Raw genomic sequence first — 19511 nt, 5'->3', positions numbered from 1 at the left:
TTCATTGCATTTTTCATTGCATTTTTAGCCTAGTTATTTTGTGGTAGAAGTATCGGATCGGTACTCGGTATCGGCGAGTACACAAATTAAAATACTCGTACTCGTACTCGGTGTGAAAAAAATGGTATCGGGACATCCCTAATTCTTAAGAAGATCAAATATCAATAGAAAGGGAAACAAATGAGATACATGTTCTATATTTTATGAGATTTCGTAAGTTCACTAAGCAATGAATTGATTTCTGCATAACATTTTTGCGCTGAAAGAAGCTGAAATGAGGCCTCATCAACAAAGGGCCAACAATTTAACTTCTGGATTGATGCCAATGTGGAAATAAGAAAAGTTGTAGTTCATCAACTGACCACTGGGGACTGACTGCAAAAGTGAGTCAATCTCCACTTACTCCCATGTCCAAACATATTCATGGCCTGTTTCAAAAAATGATTTTGGTCTGTATAGCTAGATTTCACATCCATGATAACTGAATGGGGAGTGATTTTTATTTATTTTTTTCTTCCACACCATATCAGGTAAAATAATATAAAGCAATACTTTTAATATGTAGGTATAATTAGGAATCGTCACTTCCTCATCATTCCTTGTCATGCTGCAGAGCTTAGCTCAGCAGCATTCAGCAGCCTTCTGCCCATTTACAACATGGTGCCACAAAACCACTCTCCAGAAAACCTATGGGAGATGTTACTGAGGGGTTTCCCAGTCATTATACAGTCTATGGTAACAACACAGACTGTTGGAAAAATGAACTTCACTTCAGTCTTCTTCCTCTTTAGAGCGAGTCCATTTCCTATGTAAAACGCTGTCATCACATGCACGTATAAACTATACTCAGGATTGTTTTCTAGCCAATAGAGCATTATCACCTTGTCCTGCAAAGTTGCCTTACACAGAAAATTAGAGAAAAGCAAATAATGAAATACAAATTTAAAACAATACCATGCAAAATCTTGAGATTGCACATTTCTGTTGTTGTAAGAAAAGTGAAAGAAGCTGACAAAATTTTATATCACATGCATTTGTGATTTATAAAAAATATAATATACTATAAATTTAAAAAAAAACTCTGCAACATTGAGATAGTTTGAAACTGATTTTTTCAGCTGCTGATTGTTATAAATGTTTATCAGGGCTATTTTATGTAAGAGCACATGTATGCAGGTATTGGTGATTTCTAGAGAATTAAAAAACAATTTTAGAAATGTTTAGTTATACAGTATCTTCTCCTGATATAAAAGCACAGGAAATGGCAGCATGAGAGAGATATTGTGAATAACAATGAGATATTTAAAAAAACAAAGAACCAGGTTTTACTTTAGTGAATTGACCTGCAGACTTTGTTGTTTCATGATGCAATACATCACCCGGTTTCCTCCTGTACTCTTGCTGTCAGACAGATTTGTCTGGAATTTAAATGAATAGCATTGTAGGGCACTTACTGAAATTGTGATGTGCTCGCTCTTCTACTGTGGACATTTTCAACATTTTGCATGACACTGCCAGATAAATGGTGCTCAAGTGCAACCTCATACTTTCTCTCACTGTGAGGTAGCCTTGTGGAACGATTTTTTGTTAACTCTGCTTCAAAATTAATATAATTGATGGAAAAAGCTGATATTGTTCACAAAATCAAAATCCACCTTTATGAGCTCACGTGGATGTGTACATCCTACCTGTATCTCTGCAGTTAAAATAAGTAATAGTTACATATGTCAGCAGACCTTCCTTATTCTGCAGCCCTCAGCACAATATCAGGTCATACATACTTGCACTTGCTCTCTCACACACATATACGCACACACACACACTCCTCACATTCTCTTTTATAGCTTCTTCAGCTATAGAGAGTCGGGTTCATCCTCTGGCCTTAGTCTGTGAAAAAAGGTCAAGCAGCAGAATAGAATGGCAATAACCCTCCCAAATGGTACTATCACACAGACATGATTGATCAATTGAATTCCATGGCAGAGAAAAATGTGGGATTAAGTAGAGTATTATACGCACAATGAGTTGAGGCATGATGTTCATTTCAAGTTCATTTCGGCTCCCTCTTGCCACCAGATCAGGCAATCAATAGCGGGCCTTGCATATCATATATCACTTCTCTCCCAGTGAAGGGAGAACATAATCTGCTGCAAATTTAGAATGACAGATTTGTAAGGGAGCTGAAGCTTTCTGGGGTCCAGGGAGGAGACCTACAGACACAGTCACTGCAGCAAAGAGAGGAAGATGGGGCTGGCAGAGAGGGACTGTGGAAGGAAGGAGGGAGGAGGGGGGTGTAGGGACGGTTTGGGAAGGTTTCAACGGTTTACACAAAACAGGGAACGCGAAGACATCCTCCTCCCAACAATCCAGCAATCAGGTCAGGAGTCAGGAGAAAATTCCTGTTCTTGGAGAGCCGGATGATTGAACTAGACTGTACAATTTTATTCAGCAGCCGCTGCTGCTTCCAAATGGAACCACATGCTCAGAGAGGGTGAAAGCAGCATCGAATTGTGAAAGAGAAAACTCTGCTTTTAAGAAACAACATTTGATTTCAGTGAACATTGATCTTTTTGTATAGAATAAAAGAAGATTTTTTTTAAAAAAGACTCTTGCTTTTACAAAATAGAAAAATACTATAATGGGTGAGCTGCTGTTTTCATCAGTACGCATACTTGCTACAAATATATATCTTTGCAAGCAAGTGTAATCCATCAATTACCAGAGGGCTTTCAGATCATGATGCTGTTAATTCTGTGAGGGGATTAGCACAGTAGCCAGAGGCTCACATATCCATTAAGGTGAAGAAAAACCTGCACTCCATCCTTTTCTGTCCTCAGAACCCCCCACAGAGGTGCTACACAATATACATGAGGAGAATATAAAGTGCATACTGTAGCTTGAAGTGAAGGCCAGCTTCCCGCGGTCAGTGTCTCGAATGTTGCTCTCTCTTCTTATAGATGGTTCAGATGGTTCTGGCCCAAACAGTGATTCTCAAGGTAGTGTGGAGAGTTTACGGAAACACCTGAGGGCAGATGCCTTCACCCAGCAGCAGCTGGAAGCGTTGGACCGGGTCTTTGAACGCCCCTCGTACCCTGATGTCTTCCCCACACCGGAGCATATTAAACCAGAACAGGTTAGTAGCACCACAACTGTTACCTCTGGTTTTATTTCACTTTTTTTTTTTAACATCTAGGGTTTTTTTATGTGTGTGAAATAGATGTGGGTGCAATTCATCGATGTGTCGATGCATCGCTATGCATCACGTGACGATTTGGAATCGATTAATTAAAAAAAAAAAACATTTTTTTTTTAATTAATCGATTCCAAATTAAAGTTATCCTATCCAGATTCCAGACTGAATAAGCTGCTGAATCATTTCATTTTCAAGAATGCAAATTTCTTATTGTTCACTTGAAATATGGCAGGCTCAATAGAGGGGGCTCTCATGCAAGTGCAGCTTTCCCTGGTCAAAGTTAAGTAAGTCAAAGAACAAATGTTTACATAGTCATAAAATAAATTATTTTGTGTCTTTGAAAAATACATGTCAAATGTTCAAAAAACCTTGTTATTTACTTAATGAGTGTTGTTAGAGGAACTGAGTTAATTGATTGGCTATTTATTTACAAATGTAGCCACAGATGAAGACAAAATCAATCTTGTATGGAAAAAGCATTAAAAATCACAATAATCGAAGAATCGTGGCACCAATAATCGAATCGAATCGACAATCGTTATAATCGAAGAATCGAAGAATCGAAGCTCCAATAATCGAAATCGAATCGAATCGTGAGGTACCCTTGTTTGCACACCCCTAGTGTGAAATATTCAGACACACACAAACACATCTATCAAAAATATTCCCAAGCTAAACCCATAAACAAAAGCTAAATAAACAAATGTCTGAGATGACTAAAGACTGGATTACAGTCCAACCGTGTAGAATGCTGCAGCCATCACAAGGAAAACTCCCACACACTATTGATTTTGTGATGAAAAACACATTCCTTGCACCCACTGTAATTGAGGATAACAGTAAAGCAACATGAAATTAATCAATATCCAGATTTTTCTTCATTCTTTTGCTGTTATTCAACTGCTGCTTCTGATCTTTTTTATGTTCTACTTTCATCCGCGTCACTTTGAAGACTCGCTCCGTCTTGAGAGTAGCATTTAGTGTAATGACATAAATGTATACAATGACCTCCATTTATTCCAGGTTTTGATATTGCCACCACAGTTGCCATCCATCCTCATTTCAAAAATTAAGAGGCATTTGGGAAAACAGCTAACCCCCCCCCCAAACCAGAACGACAGCCAGAAACCACTGCTTATTAAAACCTCTGGGCTTATTACAATGGATAACCTTTATTTACTTTCATTATACTATTAAACAACAAGAGACTATTAATTTCTCCCACCAAACTACAAGCCAGACCCATAAAGCAAAAGCAGTCACCTAATTGAGTTCATTTTAATTTCTCTCCAATCGGGGCAAATTACGCAGGTGATAAATCAGTGGGACAGGCCTCACCTCCAGAAGAGGGCCTAATTTGCAGCTAATTACAAAACTGATTTCTACTGGAAGATCAATACCAAAACGAATTGGAAATGACTTGCAATCACAAAGACCGTCAAGGAGAGTATTAAAAGGCAGGGGGAAAAGGGTTAGACTGGAAAAGGGGGAGAGTAAGTGAGGAAAAAAGAAAGGAGGCCAGAAACGGTCCAGAAAAATCAGCTTTAATTTACTGCAATATTAATCAGAGCACTTTCTCGTTCATAGGTCCCTCATGGGTTTTTTTTTTTTTTTTTTTTTTTTGTTTTGGGGTTTTTTTTTCTCCTGGAAAATGTGGCCTTATTAGCCAGTGTCTGGGTTCTGTTGCGGGGCATTAAAAACCCATTCTGGAGATGCAAAACCCAATGGATTCACCCCTCCCACACTTCTGCTAGCCATTTGGTCATCCTTTTCAGACCTATCTTTTCAGTTTTCCCCCTCCTGCCCTTTATCTGCATGATAAAACGTCTGTTTGGCGTCTGAAGCCCGCGAGAATAGAGGAAAACATCCGACATTGTGCCAGTGAACAGTTGTAGCAGACAATTAGAGTTTATCTGTGATAGTAGCAGACAAGAGCGGGGTCACAGGCGTCCCCCTGTGAGAGCGCAGCCCACTGAGCCACTCACACTGAGTTATGGACAAACATTGTCAACACTCAGACTCCGGAAGTCTCATCTCATTAAAAAAAAACTGCTAACATCTGCCATCAGCTTCTTTGTGAATAGTACCAAAAAAAAAAAATATGACCATCAAAGAGGAAGTTTGGAATTAATGTTTTTTTTATCCTGTGATATTTAAAAAAAAAATAAAGGTTCACATTATTCCTACCACAAAAAGACACATTTTGCTTATTATACTATAGTATTTAGATATTTCCAGAAACTGTTACATTATTTAAGTACTTTTCAATACAGGACCAAATCCTGTAAACTATTAATTTGGTTCATTACAGAAAAAGTTATTGATATTATTGCATCAATGGATATATCATAGTGTTTTATTACATGCATTCATTTTTCAAGACTAAAAAGTGATCATATAAATGGAAATAAAAGGTATTTTGGTTCTGTTTTTGCCCAAAAAGTAAAAAAAAAAACACAGCACATGCACCAATCACTCTCCATTCACTCTCTGTTTGTTTTTGTTTTATTGGGATTTAAGGGGTACTGGCCCTTTAAGTCAGTATCTGATCTGAATCCTAACCAGAGGAAAACCCTTAAACAGGTCTAAGTTAAAGAAGAAGAAAAAAGCGTGACTTACAAGTGAGTGTATTCAGATATGAGAGGTGATGAAAATTAAAGGTGCTTTGGTCTCCAAAATAAAAGTTAAGAAAAAAAAAAAAGGGAATGGTGTTTCCCAAACAGGACCTCATGGTGTGTCTGTAACAAAGCAGAACTGCTTTTCTCCCTTGGCTGATCAGGGGTAGGACTGCAGTCAAGCACAAAGGGCCAGCTGACGCCTTGGCTTTTCACTCATCTCAAAATCCCACTTCCTTTCAGACAATACCAAAATACATTCATGATATGGTTGAACTGCCACCCTGCAGCATGAGCACACACACAATGCTCTCATACAAATTTATGCTCACACAGAAACTGTGTGAAGAGCTTAATGGAGGAGGAGAAAGGAGGATTTCCATCTAGGTATTGTTTGGTTGTGTAATGATTCAACTGTCCTTTTCCCAGGCTAATGAGTACACGCTCCCTGCCCTGAATTCCAGCCTGGACGAAGTCAAGCCCAGTTTATCCTCTAGCGCCAACCCAGACCTGGGCCCCAGCGTGTCGCAAAGCTACCCTGTAGGTAAGATCAAGTGCCATACAGTACGCCTTTATGCTGCCGAGCCACAGCTTCAGCTGAGGGGGGGTTTAAGCAATGTCCATGAACAAATACCAAAGTCTGTGCTAAACCTGCTTAAGACAGAAATGAAATGTATGACAATAAACTTAAAAAAAAAAAAAAATTGTTAAGTGTGAAGACTTTTTTTAATCCCATTGCACTCTGAGCTGAAAAGGTGGTACGATGACGTGATAAAAGCTTTAGCAGCTCTCTTCTGTCTGTGTTTTTGCTGAGCAAGCAGGGCAATAAGAGAGATTGGGAGCTGTTTCAGCCACCTCTGGACATGGACCTTTGGGTGTCAGGCAGCACATCAGAAATGTGAACGTACATTAGAGCAAGGTCTTTGGGAGGGGGGGGAAAAAAAAAAGAAAGAAAAAAAAAAGACCACCGCGCAGGACTGGCTGCTCGCTGGCTGCTGCTGCTGCACTGCTCCTGCGATTTGTCCGCCAGGAGACAGTTTGTATGTCTCAAAGCACGAGTAATGTGCCTTGGTAAATACGGTCTGGCATTTCTGCTGCCTAACTCTAACACCATGATCATTTATTTCGCCCTGCTAGCGCTCCCTCTCTTTGCCAACCCCCCCCTACACCCCCACCCCCTCCTCTGCCGTCTCCTCTCCTTGTCACAGTTAATGACTGCCTGGCTAATTGAAATATTGTTCCGTTGTTGCAGTGTTATTACCAAGAAGAAGGTTAAGTTTACTGAAAGTTTACGATGACTGTCGGGTGCCGGGAGATTAATATACCGAGCTTTTATTAAAATTCATATAATTATGTAGCGGCCTTCAAAGGCAACGAGTCCTGCGTGGGGGGGAGGACAGGGTGATTGAAAATTGCAGCAGCCCTCCTTCTTAAATGATAGCTGAGCAGTCTTATGAGAAAAGAAAGAGCTCTTTTCTCATTAATATGTGGGAGGTAGATTTCCCCTGTAAAGGCAGGGCCTCCAGAGAAGAAAGGTGTGTGTTTGTCCTTTGTGCACTGATGGCCCCACGTAGAAAGCAGGCCTGGTTGTGCAGGCAGCTTTGTTTGCACCTGGGATATTTTAGATGGTCCCTGCAGAAAAAAAGCTCTCCTTACTGCTTCACAGGTGCAAAGAGACATGTAGAGGCAGAACGATGGGCTCAGTGTCTTCCCCTTGTGTGTCAGTCTGTGCGTGTGTGTGTGTCAGTGTGTGTGTGTCAGTGTGTTTGCATATGGGAAGCACATGACCTGCTTTTGTATTAGCAAATAAGTTTATTCCATGCCCTTTTTCTAGATCTCACAGGAGGCAGAGAAATAAAGTGAATGGAGGTCAAATTAATGGAACAAACACCATTCAGACTTCCACTTGGTAATTACTATTTGGTTAGTGGCTCCTCTGCTTGGTTTTCCCTCAGTGACTGCTTGTGTGGATAATAGGCGATATTCAGCTGTGTGGTCTCTCTAATGGCTGAGTATTACAGTTTACTTGCCAGCGATAAGCTTACCAGAGGAATTTTAAGCCATGCAAAAAGTAGTAGTATGTTATCTGCAGCATTTAGGCTGAGATCCAATTTCAAATTAATTGTGTCTTTACGGGGGGGAAAAGAACCGGAGATTACGTTCATCCTTAGAATATTTTCTCGAAATGCCAATTAAAACTGCTGTAGCTATTGATCTTGTTGATTTTATGCCCTGGAATTAGCATAATCTATTAAAATGAATTATTCATGAAGTGCTCATTGCCATAGATCAGGATTCTCAGTGAACTGAAAGATGTGAGAGATAGAAATCTTTTGTGTCCTTTGCTTATCCTATTAAGGTTCAAAAGTACCTGCAGAGCAGGCTCAAATAAGAAAGGGATTTAAGAGCATTGTGCCCATCATCGAAATTCAGAGGCAAGAAGCTACTTCCATTAAAACTGTTTTTTTTTTCTCTATCCTTCACATTAAAGCTGAATTACCTGCTAAATAGTCCCTCTTACCCCATAAAAACACCAAAGGGTTCCATGAATATGTGGAAAGGACAATTGCATATTGTGAGGTAATTTCTATTGTTGATATGGGAAGTAATTTCTTTGATGAATTCCCTTCATGAGATGGATTCCATCTCGAGAGCTTCTTATTCTTGTTCATTCAAACCGCTTTAAATTCTAATAGTGTGGGCTGCGGGTTGATCTGTGAATTGCGGAAGAAGGAGCTTTTTTTTTGTGTTTGTGTGTGCATTTTGAGACGTAAATGGAGAGATGGCTTCAGTGTGGCCAGTGGTCCACTATTTTCGGAAGAGACTCTTTGCATTTCATGAAAGTGGTCAGAAACCCCTCCTGTTTTCTTGATAGTGCATCAGACTAAAGAGCCATCTTCAGGTGGCGAGCAGATCCCCTTGAGCTTTCAGTGGGAGTTTAGCACATCTTCACTCGGCAAACTGATTACTATTTAAACACGTTCCCTGCTGGGCTTGTTAATCGAGGCCTCGGAAAGGCTTGAAGTCCCTGTGTCAGTGACACCTCTCTCTCCCTCAAGAAGCAGCTTCTCTTCTCTTCTTTATCTTTTTCTCGTTATAATTAAAAACAAAACTTCGTCTCGCACATTAAACATCCAGTTAAGGTGAGAGCTGAGAGCTCTCAGGATGAACTAGACAAAAAAGTATCAAGACCCACCTTTGTCCAGTGAGCAGCGAGCAGACAGCGAACCTGCCCGGCCGTGTTGTGCGGCCCTGTGACTCCCACCCCCCACCCCCACCCACCCGTCTCCCCACAGGGAGAAACGCAGGCTCAGAAATTAATGCTCATTTCGTCTTCACAAAAGCAAACTAACCTTTGAGCACACATTTGATAATGAATGACTTTCAGCCCGCGTTTGGGGAATTAAAGCAATTTGGCTCTCCAAACATTCTTTACTTAGTTGTAATTAATTAGGGTGCTGAGATTTTTTAGCTGGTGATAAATTGCCACATTCTGCACATAGCCCAGAAAATGGAGGTCAAAGATTTTCGGTTGTTGTTGTAGCATACATGAAGGTGTCCCTGTCATGCTAAATTTAATACTCTTGCAAGCAAAAGAGTCATTCACAAATGACTTTGTTCGTGTGCCAAATAAAAAGAAGGTCACCCTGGTTTTTTCTGCTGGTGTTTGAAGAAACTGAACTGTGCGTGTATCTCGTCATATCATTTTTTTTTCTTCTTCAAGAAGTAAATCATTTTAAGATGCCTTACTTCATTGGTTCTCATTCAAATAATCGTGTCCCATTCGAACCTCTAAGAGTCCTGTTTGCGGTCAGATATTTCAACTCACACCAGCTGCAAGAAAAATAGCATTCCCAGCTCAGCAGTGACTGCAGCGAGCCCCCTCTCAAATTAAGACAGAAATCAACAGGCGTTTGGAACAGCAAACAACAAAAAAAAAAAAAAAAAAAAATCTTTGAATTGATTCTCGCAGGGGAGAGAAAAAGGGGGCAGAGGAAAATAAATAGCTTGATTTGCTGGCGTTCAATCTAAGGGGACTGTCACAGGAAAAGGAGACAATATAAAGAATCCCATCTTTTAATGAGAATCTGGACACACATCTCTGTTGTAAAAAACAACAAAGGCTTGGAAGCAGCTAATGAGGCTATCATTGCTGTACAGAGAGTTCTCCGAGTCTGCCCCTCTTTTGAAAGAGGGCTTTAAAGGGGACATAAAGCAACAGTCACAGAGCTGCTGGCAGTCACTGCCAAGTGAATGTACAAAAACAGGACTCGGCACCGGCTGTTATAGTGGCAACACTCAGCATGCACACTTATGAATGCATTTGTTAACTGTTCTCCGTAGTGCTCGGTGGCATCTGCTTTTACCAATCTACAACGCTGAGTATTGAACATAGCAAAGCAAAGTGTGTCTCTTATTGATGCTACTTAAGGTCAGAATGAAGGCTGAAGTTTGCAATGAGGGTTAAGTTGAAAGTATTGATCCCCGTATCTGATTCGCTGGATCCGTATCAAGGCTAATATTGATGAAGTGACCAGCCCAAATTAACCACAGTTTCCTAGTCATTCACTGATGCTATCAATTTTTGTGGGAGCATCACTCTTTAGTTTACAAGCTAAGCCTGTTTATGGACTCAAGACTGTCAATCCTATAAGAGAAATATACAGGGGGAAAAAATCTGAAAAATATGTCCCAGAACTAGTGGGTACTGTCTGTAGAGTAAATTTATTTCCTCATAGTTCAGCTATATTTTAAGGAATTCAATTATATGTTGCCTTGAGGGTGCACAATTAAAGAGCACCCTTTGGTCATTATGTGCTTCAGAGGTTAACGCAGAGATAAAAGTATTTACTTTTACTCAACATGCAACACAGCTGTGGCTACTGCCATAATGACAAAGAAAAGATAGGGTCAGTGTTTGCAGAGACAGTTAGACAATAGTGACCAGTGTCCACACACACACACACATACACACACACACACACACACACGCTCACAATGGCTTCGCCCCTGCCGGACCCCCCACTACAGTACTCCCACGGCTCCCTTTGACTTATGTGCACTGGCTTGTGGCTAACTAATTCTTATTATAAATGAAAGGTCCAGCGTGACCTCACTCTTCTCTGTAAAGCTCTTTAACTCACAGCCCGCGAGTCACTGCGCTTTAACCAAAAGACACATTTCACCAGGCGCTCATACAATGCAGCCATCAACGCTGACAAAAGAGAACAGTTGTTCAACATGAGATGGAACCGTTTCATCAGCAGACGATTCACAATTACAAATGGAAATGTACCTCTTTTCTTTCTTTTTTAGGTTTGTATTTTACTGTACAGTATTCACTTCCGGATACATATATTAATATATTAATACATACATATACTAATCTTTTACTCTTCTGTCCACATTTTAGCAGCTTTGACAACAACTTGGCACATCTGTGACAGCTCTTAGGACTCTGTAACAAAAATATGCTACTTTATGAAGATGTGATGATTTTTTCTGATTAGGATGGGACTTTAAAACAAAAGCATAATTTAAAGATCCTGGGGAAATTATTTAACGTATCTGCATCGTCAGTATAAGGTGCTATTCACGGTGTAGCCATGAAGCAGGTCAACAGGTCAGGGTGCAGCAATTATTGAAAACTCTACTTGCTGATTGTATAGCTGTGCAACATATTTCACTAAAAAATCACACGCTAGTTTTGTTTGCTAAACTGGAAACTGCACAGTAAGTACAGCTGAAAGATGCATGGATTTTATGTAAAGAATGAGTGAAATTAAAGTACTTTTGTCACTTCTGCTATTTTTGTATTAAAAACTAAAAGAAATCATACAAAACCCACAAATAATCAGCTGTGAAATAGTTATTCTTTCATGTGTACGCAGATTTACCCGTCTGTCGTGATTTTAAAGAAAGATGGCCTTTAGATGTCCATCCTTACCTTACAACAGGAAAAAAGGGAACTCTCCCTTAATCTTCCACGGCTGTGCATATACACGCCATTTTTTAAATCAGTTTTATGTTGCTATTAGCTGTGTTTAGAGTTTCTTTTTTGAATAATATCTGTTTTGCACTTTTCAGGTAAGACGTTGCCTGCGTTGCAGTGTTGTACTTAGTATTGTACTTAGGACCTTAGGACCCCATGTATTGACAAACACTTAAACTCAGCAATGTGGCCTTGCGTAATTTGCAAAAAAGAAATTTGCATTGATGAATATTGAACATTTTCTTCCAAGGCATGGTTAACTTAGTGGTTGTTATTGCTTTTTTATGTGATGTAAGAGCCTAAAGCTAACAGCACAGATAACTGTTGTCTTGTGGCGTTATGGTGCATTTCAGCTATGAGTTCCTCATTAAGCTCCATTGGGAGATGAGTTTCCCTTTGAGTCCAAGTGGTCCTCGCAGCTGACAATATAGCAGGGGCCTCTCTTTCCCCAGCCGCTGTGTAGATTGGGGTTCCGTGCTGTGGTCCAAATGGCCCTGTGGCCAGCGAGGACAGCCCAACCGTCACTCTCAATTACAGGGCTGAATATCTGCAGCCAGACTGGTGACGCTGTGCAGAGGGGCCTGTGTGCTCTGCCTTTACAGCAGCTACAGAGACGAGGGGAGCCTTATGGGATACAGTAAATGCTGCCATACGTAGACAAGGCTGAACTGCTTAATGAGGAGACATATTCATGCAAACACAAATCGAGTTGACCCAAAGCAGCAGCTGTGGGTTTGTTTAGTTGAGCTGTTAAAAAGCCGGACTGATGCTTCCTTTGGTTTTTAGTAACACATTTGTGTAACGCCGCATTTTCTGAAAGTTCTTTGAAACCTTTTTTGTGCTGAGTAACTTGAGGTGGTTGTGTTGAATTATGATATTTTCATCACAATACCAGTAGTAATTTAAAAGTGGGTCAGGTTTGCATCTTCTGTAGCTGCTACTATAATTTTTTTTTTTTTTCTAAAACTTGTGTTTCAAGTATTTTTACCAGCCACATAATGTCACAAGGTCATAGGGCTGGGCGATTTTGGACAAAAATAAAATCCCGATTTTTTTTCTCTGAAAACCCGATTTTCAATTTCGACAATGACAATGGAATAAATTGTTTAAAATATTTTATCTTTATTTTTAAAGAAAAATAGCAAACAAATTTCCCTATTGGGAATGAAGTGCAATTGAAAGATACTGTAAATCCTCCTTGAGTTTAGTAAAGTGACAACATTTACTATTTTCTTGACCAAACAAAGATGACTAGACGAGCTCTGTCTGTAATGCAGCCAGCTGCAAAAAAAAATCAATTTTCCGATTTTCCTTTTTTTAACATCGATTGTGATTAATAAATCCGATTTAGATTTAAAATCGATTAATCGCACAGCCCTACAAGGTCATGATAAAAATAAATAAAATGATGATAATACATCTTTTGGTTTGTTTTCTATAGGTATTCTTTCCTTTTACAGAGAGAAACTGTAACTTAAAAAGAGCTTTTTTCACTTAAGTTCAAGATGGAACTTCCACCCATACGGATATTCACTTCAAGTTGTTGTTACCTGATGCAGTTTCTAGTTTATGATAAAAACAAAAGCACGCTTTAATTTTACATACAATGAGATGAATTGTTCACTTTTACCAGGTCACAACTTAAACTTTAACGCCACCCCTGACAGGTCTTTTGGTGTGTTTTGCTTTGTGTCTGCAGGTCGGGATATGGCCAACACCACCCTACCTGGGTATCCCCCTCACGTTCCCCCCACAGGCCAAGGCAGCTATCCCACCTCCACACTCGCTGGAATGGTTCCTGGTGAGTCACAAAAAGAATGTCACTGTTTCACATTGTCATCGGGATCAGTTTAACGTTGACCTTCAGATTAAGAGGCATTCTCGGTGTTAGCTGCATGTGTATGATTGGATTAGAATAGCTGAATAAGTAATCAGAGACATACACTTCCCTCCTGATTCCCATTGTGCCTTCCTATTTGCTTGGATGTGCTCGATGGCCTTTGGAAACAGCAGCTTCTGCTCTCCGGAGCATAGCCCTTTCCCCTCCTCTACTTAACCTGCAGTTCAGGTTCACAGCGAACAGTTAAAAGGTCAAGAGGCATAGGCCTGGGAGCCTGGTGGATATTCAAATTGTTGCCTCTCTTGAGGAGCCCAGACCTGTGTTTCACCTCCCGTTAACAGGGCAAACATTCGGTTTTGGTGCTGGGTTTGATACACCGCTTCAACTCCAGCATCACGGTTTCAGTAAACCACAGCCTGTCCTTTGCTTTGATGTGATTAAGCCTCATGGATGAGGAAACCAGCGAAGTGTGTGCTGGGTTAGCATATCATTTACAAGTCACGCAGCCCATCACAGACACTGGCCTTTTTTCTTCATTACAAAGGGCTGCCATGGCTACTTTCAGTAACGTCACAGGCACAGATTGCACATTTTTTGTTTGCATTTTTGTGTCTGGTGTTCAGCAGTAAATATTAAAGTGACAGATTTCATCAAAACTTAGTGATACAATTTGTCATTTAAAACTGATCACCGTATTTTCTGGACTATAAGCCGCACCTGTATATAAGCCGCATCTGCTTTATTTTTTAAAAAATAATTTAAAAAAATATACAAGCCGCACCTGTATATAAGCCGCATCCGCTCTATTTAAAAAAAAAAAAAGATATGCAAGCCGCAGATATTTCTGTTGTTAGATTAGATATTTACTACATGTACAGAACGATTTTGAACTGTAAATGATGTACATGTTTGTACCTAAATAGATCTTTCCTAACAGTGTCTTTTAACACGGCAGCAACTTTGCTGATTAAAACAGGACAGAACCAAGAGAAAATAACCGGTATTTATTTATCTGTTTATCTGTTTGAAATCTGCTTCTACTTCTATCTGCTAAAGAAGAAGTAGCGTATTCTTATTTGCATTTATTTTGTCTTAGTTTAGATTCTAATTCCGGTTAGAGCACGCCGAGTGGTGGAAGAAAAATCCACAGAATAGAATAACCTTTGTATAAGCCGCATGGTTGAAAACCTATGAAAAAAGTAGCGGCTTATAGTCCAGAAAATACGGTAATTTAAACGTTCTCATCAGGTGCTGTACTGTCTTGACTCCGGTTCAAACTGTGTTTATTGTAAAGCAAACACAGGTTAACTGCTAAAATTACAACCATATATTAGTTTTACTCCTTTGAATGCATTAAGATTTCCTTTGTATTTTCTTACACATTTCTGAAAACAGGTGAATTAATTTAACATCTTACAGTGGGAGACATGGGAGCACCCAGTGGAGGTGCAGTCTGCACTTTCATTTAGATCATTGGGAATAAAACCACATGCATAGAAAAGGGAAAAAAGTCAAACATGTATTTTATTTCCCATGTGTTGTTATGCAGCACAAAGCAAAAGGTGAGAACCATTCTACACACAACCTCTAAGATTTAGTGACAGGAACAAAACACTGTTAAAGCAAAGTCGTTTCTCACCAGCCTCGTATAAAATCCAGCCTTTATTGTCTCGTAAAAAAGGAAGAAACATGTTGAACCAACAGCAGTGCTCACTGACATGCTCCAAGTTACTTCCCCTGCAATGAAATTCAGTTGCAAAGAAAAAAGTGCAACAGTTCAGACGAGAGGGGTTTCAAATTGATGCTAAAATGTCCCCTAAGAAAGGTTGCAGGATTTATAGCAGCAAATCGAAAAATGCATGCATGAAACCGTTTATTACCACTCCGTATTTATTGGGCTGGCTTGGAATGTGGTGGAGGAAGAAGAAGGGGTAGATATCCATAAATGGGACAGGGAAAGCCGCCTTCAGTGTCACATCCTGTATTGTTCAGTGTTGCATAACTTAAGTGAAATGAAAAAGAAATAAATTACTTGCTTGACTGGACGCACATCGATGATTATCTTTTCCAGCTTCAAATTGCATCCTGTTTTGAATGACGAGAGATGACTGCATGTGAAGCGGTAATGGCTTGATGCATTGAAATGCTAATTGATTTGTTGTTTTGTTTGCAGGGAGTGAGTTTTCGGGGAACCCCTATAGTCATCCACAGTACACAACCTACAATGAAGCCTGGCGATTCAGCAACCCAGCATTACTAAGTGAGTAGATGTATATTTAGAAACCTGATGTGAACAATGAGTTGACATCTAAAAAAAAATCCCTCACAGAAAAAGAATTTTTCCAGCTGCAGTCATGCCACCTGCACCAGACATGTCAGGTTTATAATTAGCTGTTCCAATATACTTTCACCACAAGTTTCTCCTTTAGGGTCGTTTGACAACACTGTTGACTTTAAGATGCTGTCCTAAATTTAAAATAGTGGCTTCACGAATGTGTACAGCTCCTGTTGCCGGTCAATTACTCATACTTTAAGCATTTCTTGTACATGACGTCAACACCTAAAATACAACAGTAAAGATTATAGGTAAAAGTCTCTGTTTAACAAATACTATAGCTTTAGACAGCTTTCAGTCACACACAAGTAATATGTTAGTTTTTTTTTGTTTTTTTGTGACTGAATCAGAAAAAAACTGTAATGGTAAACTATGGACCACCCAGGGGCGTCAATTGGGTATGGCAAGGTATGGCAGCCGCCACACCTTGGCTTCAAGGGAAAATGTAAATGTTTGTTTTTTAAATACATTTATGGAATTACTCTGTCTATTTGTATTGATTATTCTATTATTTAATACATATAAAATAACTACAAATGCAAATCAGAACAACATGATCGATTTCACAAGGTATTACACTGCAAAAACTCAAAATCTTAACAAGAATATTTGTCTTATTTCTAGTAAAATGTCAAATTTTTAGTAAAAAAAATCTCATTACATTTAAGAAAAGACTCAAAAACTCAAAAAACAACAATTTTCACCTGTTTCGAGTAGATTTTCACTTAAAATAAGAAGAACATTTTTTTTGCTTGTAATGAGAAGATAAATCTTGTCCCACTGGCAGATTTTTCTACTTATTTCAATTGAAAATTTACTTGAAACAGGTGAAAATGGTCAAATAAGTTATTTTTCTGGCGATGACTCTTGTTTTAAGTGTAATGAGACTAAAAATGACAAAACATGAGACATTTTAACTAGAAATAAGACAAATATTCCTGATAAGATGTTGAGTTTTTGCAGTGAGTGAGACTGCATTTGAAAAAGTTTCAATTTTCTTGACCACACAGATAAGCTACATAGATTTCTGTGATGAGTATTTGCTGGACGTGTTGATTGATACTCTAGTTAAGTTCTGTGACTTGTAACCTTGCCATACCTTAACTTCCACTGAATTGACGCCACTGGGACCACCATACATTGAGAGGGAGGAACATTCACAAAGAGGGATGGGACAGACTGTCAAACAAATGATCAGAAGTGTTGTTAAGCACTGATCAAAACATCATCTCACAATAATGACGTAGCATTTTTTGTAAACTGCAGTAAAAGCTGTAATTTTGTTGTTTCAAATGGTTCATTCTTCTGTTAACTTTCAGGTTCCCCTTATTATTATAGTGCCGCATCGAGAGGCTCCGCCCCTCCCACTGCTGCCACTGCCTATGACCGTCACTAGTTACCATGGAAACCAAATCAACCTGCAGGACCATGGCCTCAGCCTCCACATTGCCCCGGTGTGAACAGCACGGTCCATTGGACACTGAGCAGCTGCACATAATATGTTCCCGGCTCATACAAAAAGAAACTTTTTTTGGGGGGATTCAAGGCGACTGTTGTCCTATCTCATTGCAGCTTTTTTTTTTCTTCTTCTTTTTTGGACACACAATGCCAAGATAAAATGAAATTAAATAAATAAAAAATCCGCAAGACATCATCACTGACACTGAAAGACATTTCACACTCATTTTGAAAGTTGTGGCTAATTTTGCAGGTTTAAAAAAAGTATGAAAAAAAAGAGCCGAGACAAAAGTATCTGGATTTTTTTTTTCTCCTCCTGCTGTGCTACACTGTTAACCCATCGTGGATCAATACTTCACATTCCTTTCTTTGATGGCTCTCAGCAGGGACATTGTCCCAAGCTTGAAATGTAGCAACAGCCCTTTTTTCCTTCTTTTTTTTCTCCTTTTTTTTCGATTTGTTTCCCACTTGATTCAAACGGCAACGCAGAGAGATCACGGGAGATTAGCAGCAACACGTGCAGGCTGTGACAGCTGTTTTTACCCATTTGAACAGTCCTCGACCAAACATCCAGCATGAATAAAATGTTCTCTTTTGATGCCATGAGAAGATTAGGACATATTCCCTGTGATACACAATCAAGATGTAAAAATGAAAATGAAGTAAATAAAGAAACATCAGTTTGAGAATAGAGGGAGCCGTGACTGTATAGCACCATGGCCTACTATTTGCAAGGTTTCAATAAACTAGTAAATATATTCTTAAAATAATTTTTTTATTTCATTTTTATAATTCGTAATGACTAAACTGCAGACTGCTTGGCTAATGTTTTACTATTTCTTCTTTGTCAGGATTCCAGATTTCATCAGACGAAACCTTTCTATGTTGTTTTTTTGTCTTTGTTAATTTTGCACTATTTTGGTGGTTTGCATCACTGGAGCATTATTATGCAGAAAAAAAGGATTTGCATATATGCTTTGTCTCACAAAAACTCACTGTAAGTCTAATTAGTCTCAATCTGAAAAGGCACTTACAGTTTTGCGGTTAATCTTGTAATCCAAGGCCCATCATGTCACTGACTTGACGTGCACTATACTACTGAATGATCCCACAGCTTATACTTTGATTTAAGTTGATTAAGTCTTTGGCATTCATCCACAGAAAAGGATATAAGAGCCATCTCCAATTCGAACTTCTGTCATCATTTGTCTGATTTTTAAGCATCCAGATTCACTCTGATATGATGATTCTGATGACTACGATGATTTCAAAAAGCAGGGCGATAATTTCAGCTAAATGCCTTAAACATGACTCCTCCTGACTTTAGCTCCCTCACATGTTCTGGGCCAATTCTTTCTTTGAATCAAGTTGGAATAATGGTTTCTTCATCTGTCAAGTGAATGTATTTATATTTGCCAAAGACTTAGTTCTTGTTAATGTTTATTTACAGGCTGCTGATATGCGTCATCAGAGCAGTATTATTATTAGGAAAAGCCCACATTGTTCACAAGGAAAACTATATGTTTGAATTCTATGCAGTGCAGAGATGGTCATCATATGCATATTCAGCTGCAAACCTAAAGGTAGGTGGAGTTTATTTAATGTTATGTTATGTTATGTTATGTTATGTTATTTGCAAATTGTTCATTTTGTAGAGGCATTTTTGTGTGTGATGTGAAGACACTTCTCTGTAAATACAATAAGGAAAAAATGTTCATGGGTATTATCACTTTCATTATGCTGGTATAACTTGTACAATAATAAAAGTGTCTGAAATCTTTTACGCAACATTGCCTGTTTGGTGTGTTTGACTGAAGCATTTAGCTCATTAGAAGAAAACAAGTCGTCAAGATTTATGATGGGTTGTTAAACGCAAGTTACAAATAAAGAAATGCAGATTCGCTGTTTTACTCTGTTTTATATCACTGTAACTTAATATTTTAGGATTAGAAGATTGGAAGTTCTCAACCTGCACATTTTCTGTGTAAAAGACATTTCATTTTAACTCTGATACATGTAAGAGTTATTTTAAATAGTGGAGATATTTGAATAAACCTTAATGTTGAGACATCTGGGAC

The 19511-nt window shown here is 39.0% G+C and overlaps 1 protein-coding gene across 2 annotated transcripts in view; it reads left to right on the top strand.

Moving 5' to 3' along the window:
- Positions 1 to 19168, top strand: part of pax2b (paired box 2b) — a 33339-nt gene extending 14171 nt beyond the window's left edge. Inside the window, exons 6-10 of one of the 2 annotated variants that reach the window (XM_061708454.1) lie at positions 2958 to 3133; positions 6238 to 6352; positions 13500 to 13601; positions 15814 to 15900; positions 17314 to 19168. In XM_061708454.1, the coding sequence (XP_061564438.1) occupies positions 2958 to 3133; positions 6238 to 6352; positions 13500 to 13601; positions 15814 to 15900; positions 17314 to 17435 (602 nt within the window). In that variant the 3' untranslated portion in view covers positions 17436 to 19168. Of the gene's footprint in view, positions 1 to 2957; positions 3134 to 6237; positions 6353 to 13499; positions 13602 to 15813; positions 15901 to 17294 lie in introns of both variants that reach the window. The other variant, XM_061708455.1, reaches the window with a different exon arrangement.
- Positions 19169 to 19511: the final 343 nt, after the last annotated feature.

This window comes from Cololabis saira, chromosome 19, assembly GCF_033807715.1.
Source record: "Cololabis saira isolate AMF1-May2022 chromosome 19, fColSai1.1, whole genome shotgun sequence".
In the NCBI taxonomy this organism is placed as follows: Eukaryota; Metazoa; Chordata; class Actinopteri; order Beloniformes; family Belonidae; genus Cololabis; species Cololabis saira.
The sequence above is the reverse complement of the archived record's forward strand: the minus strand, read 5'-3'. Positions and strand labels throughout refer to the sequence as shown.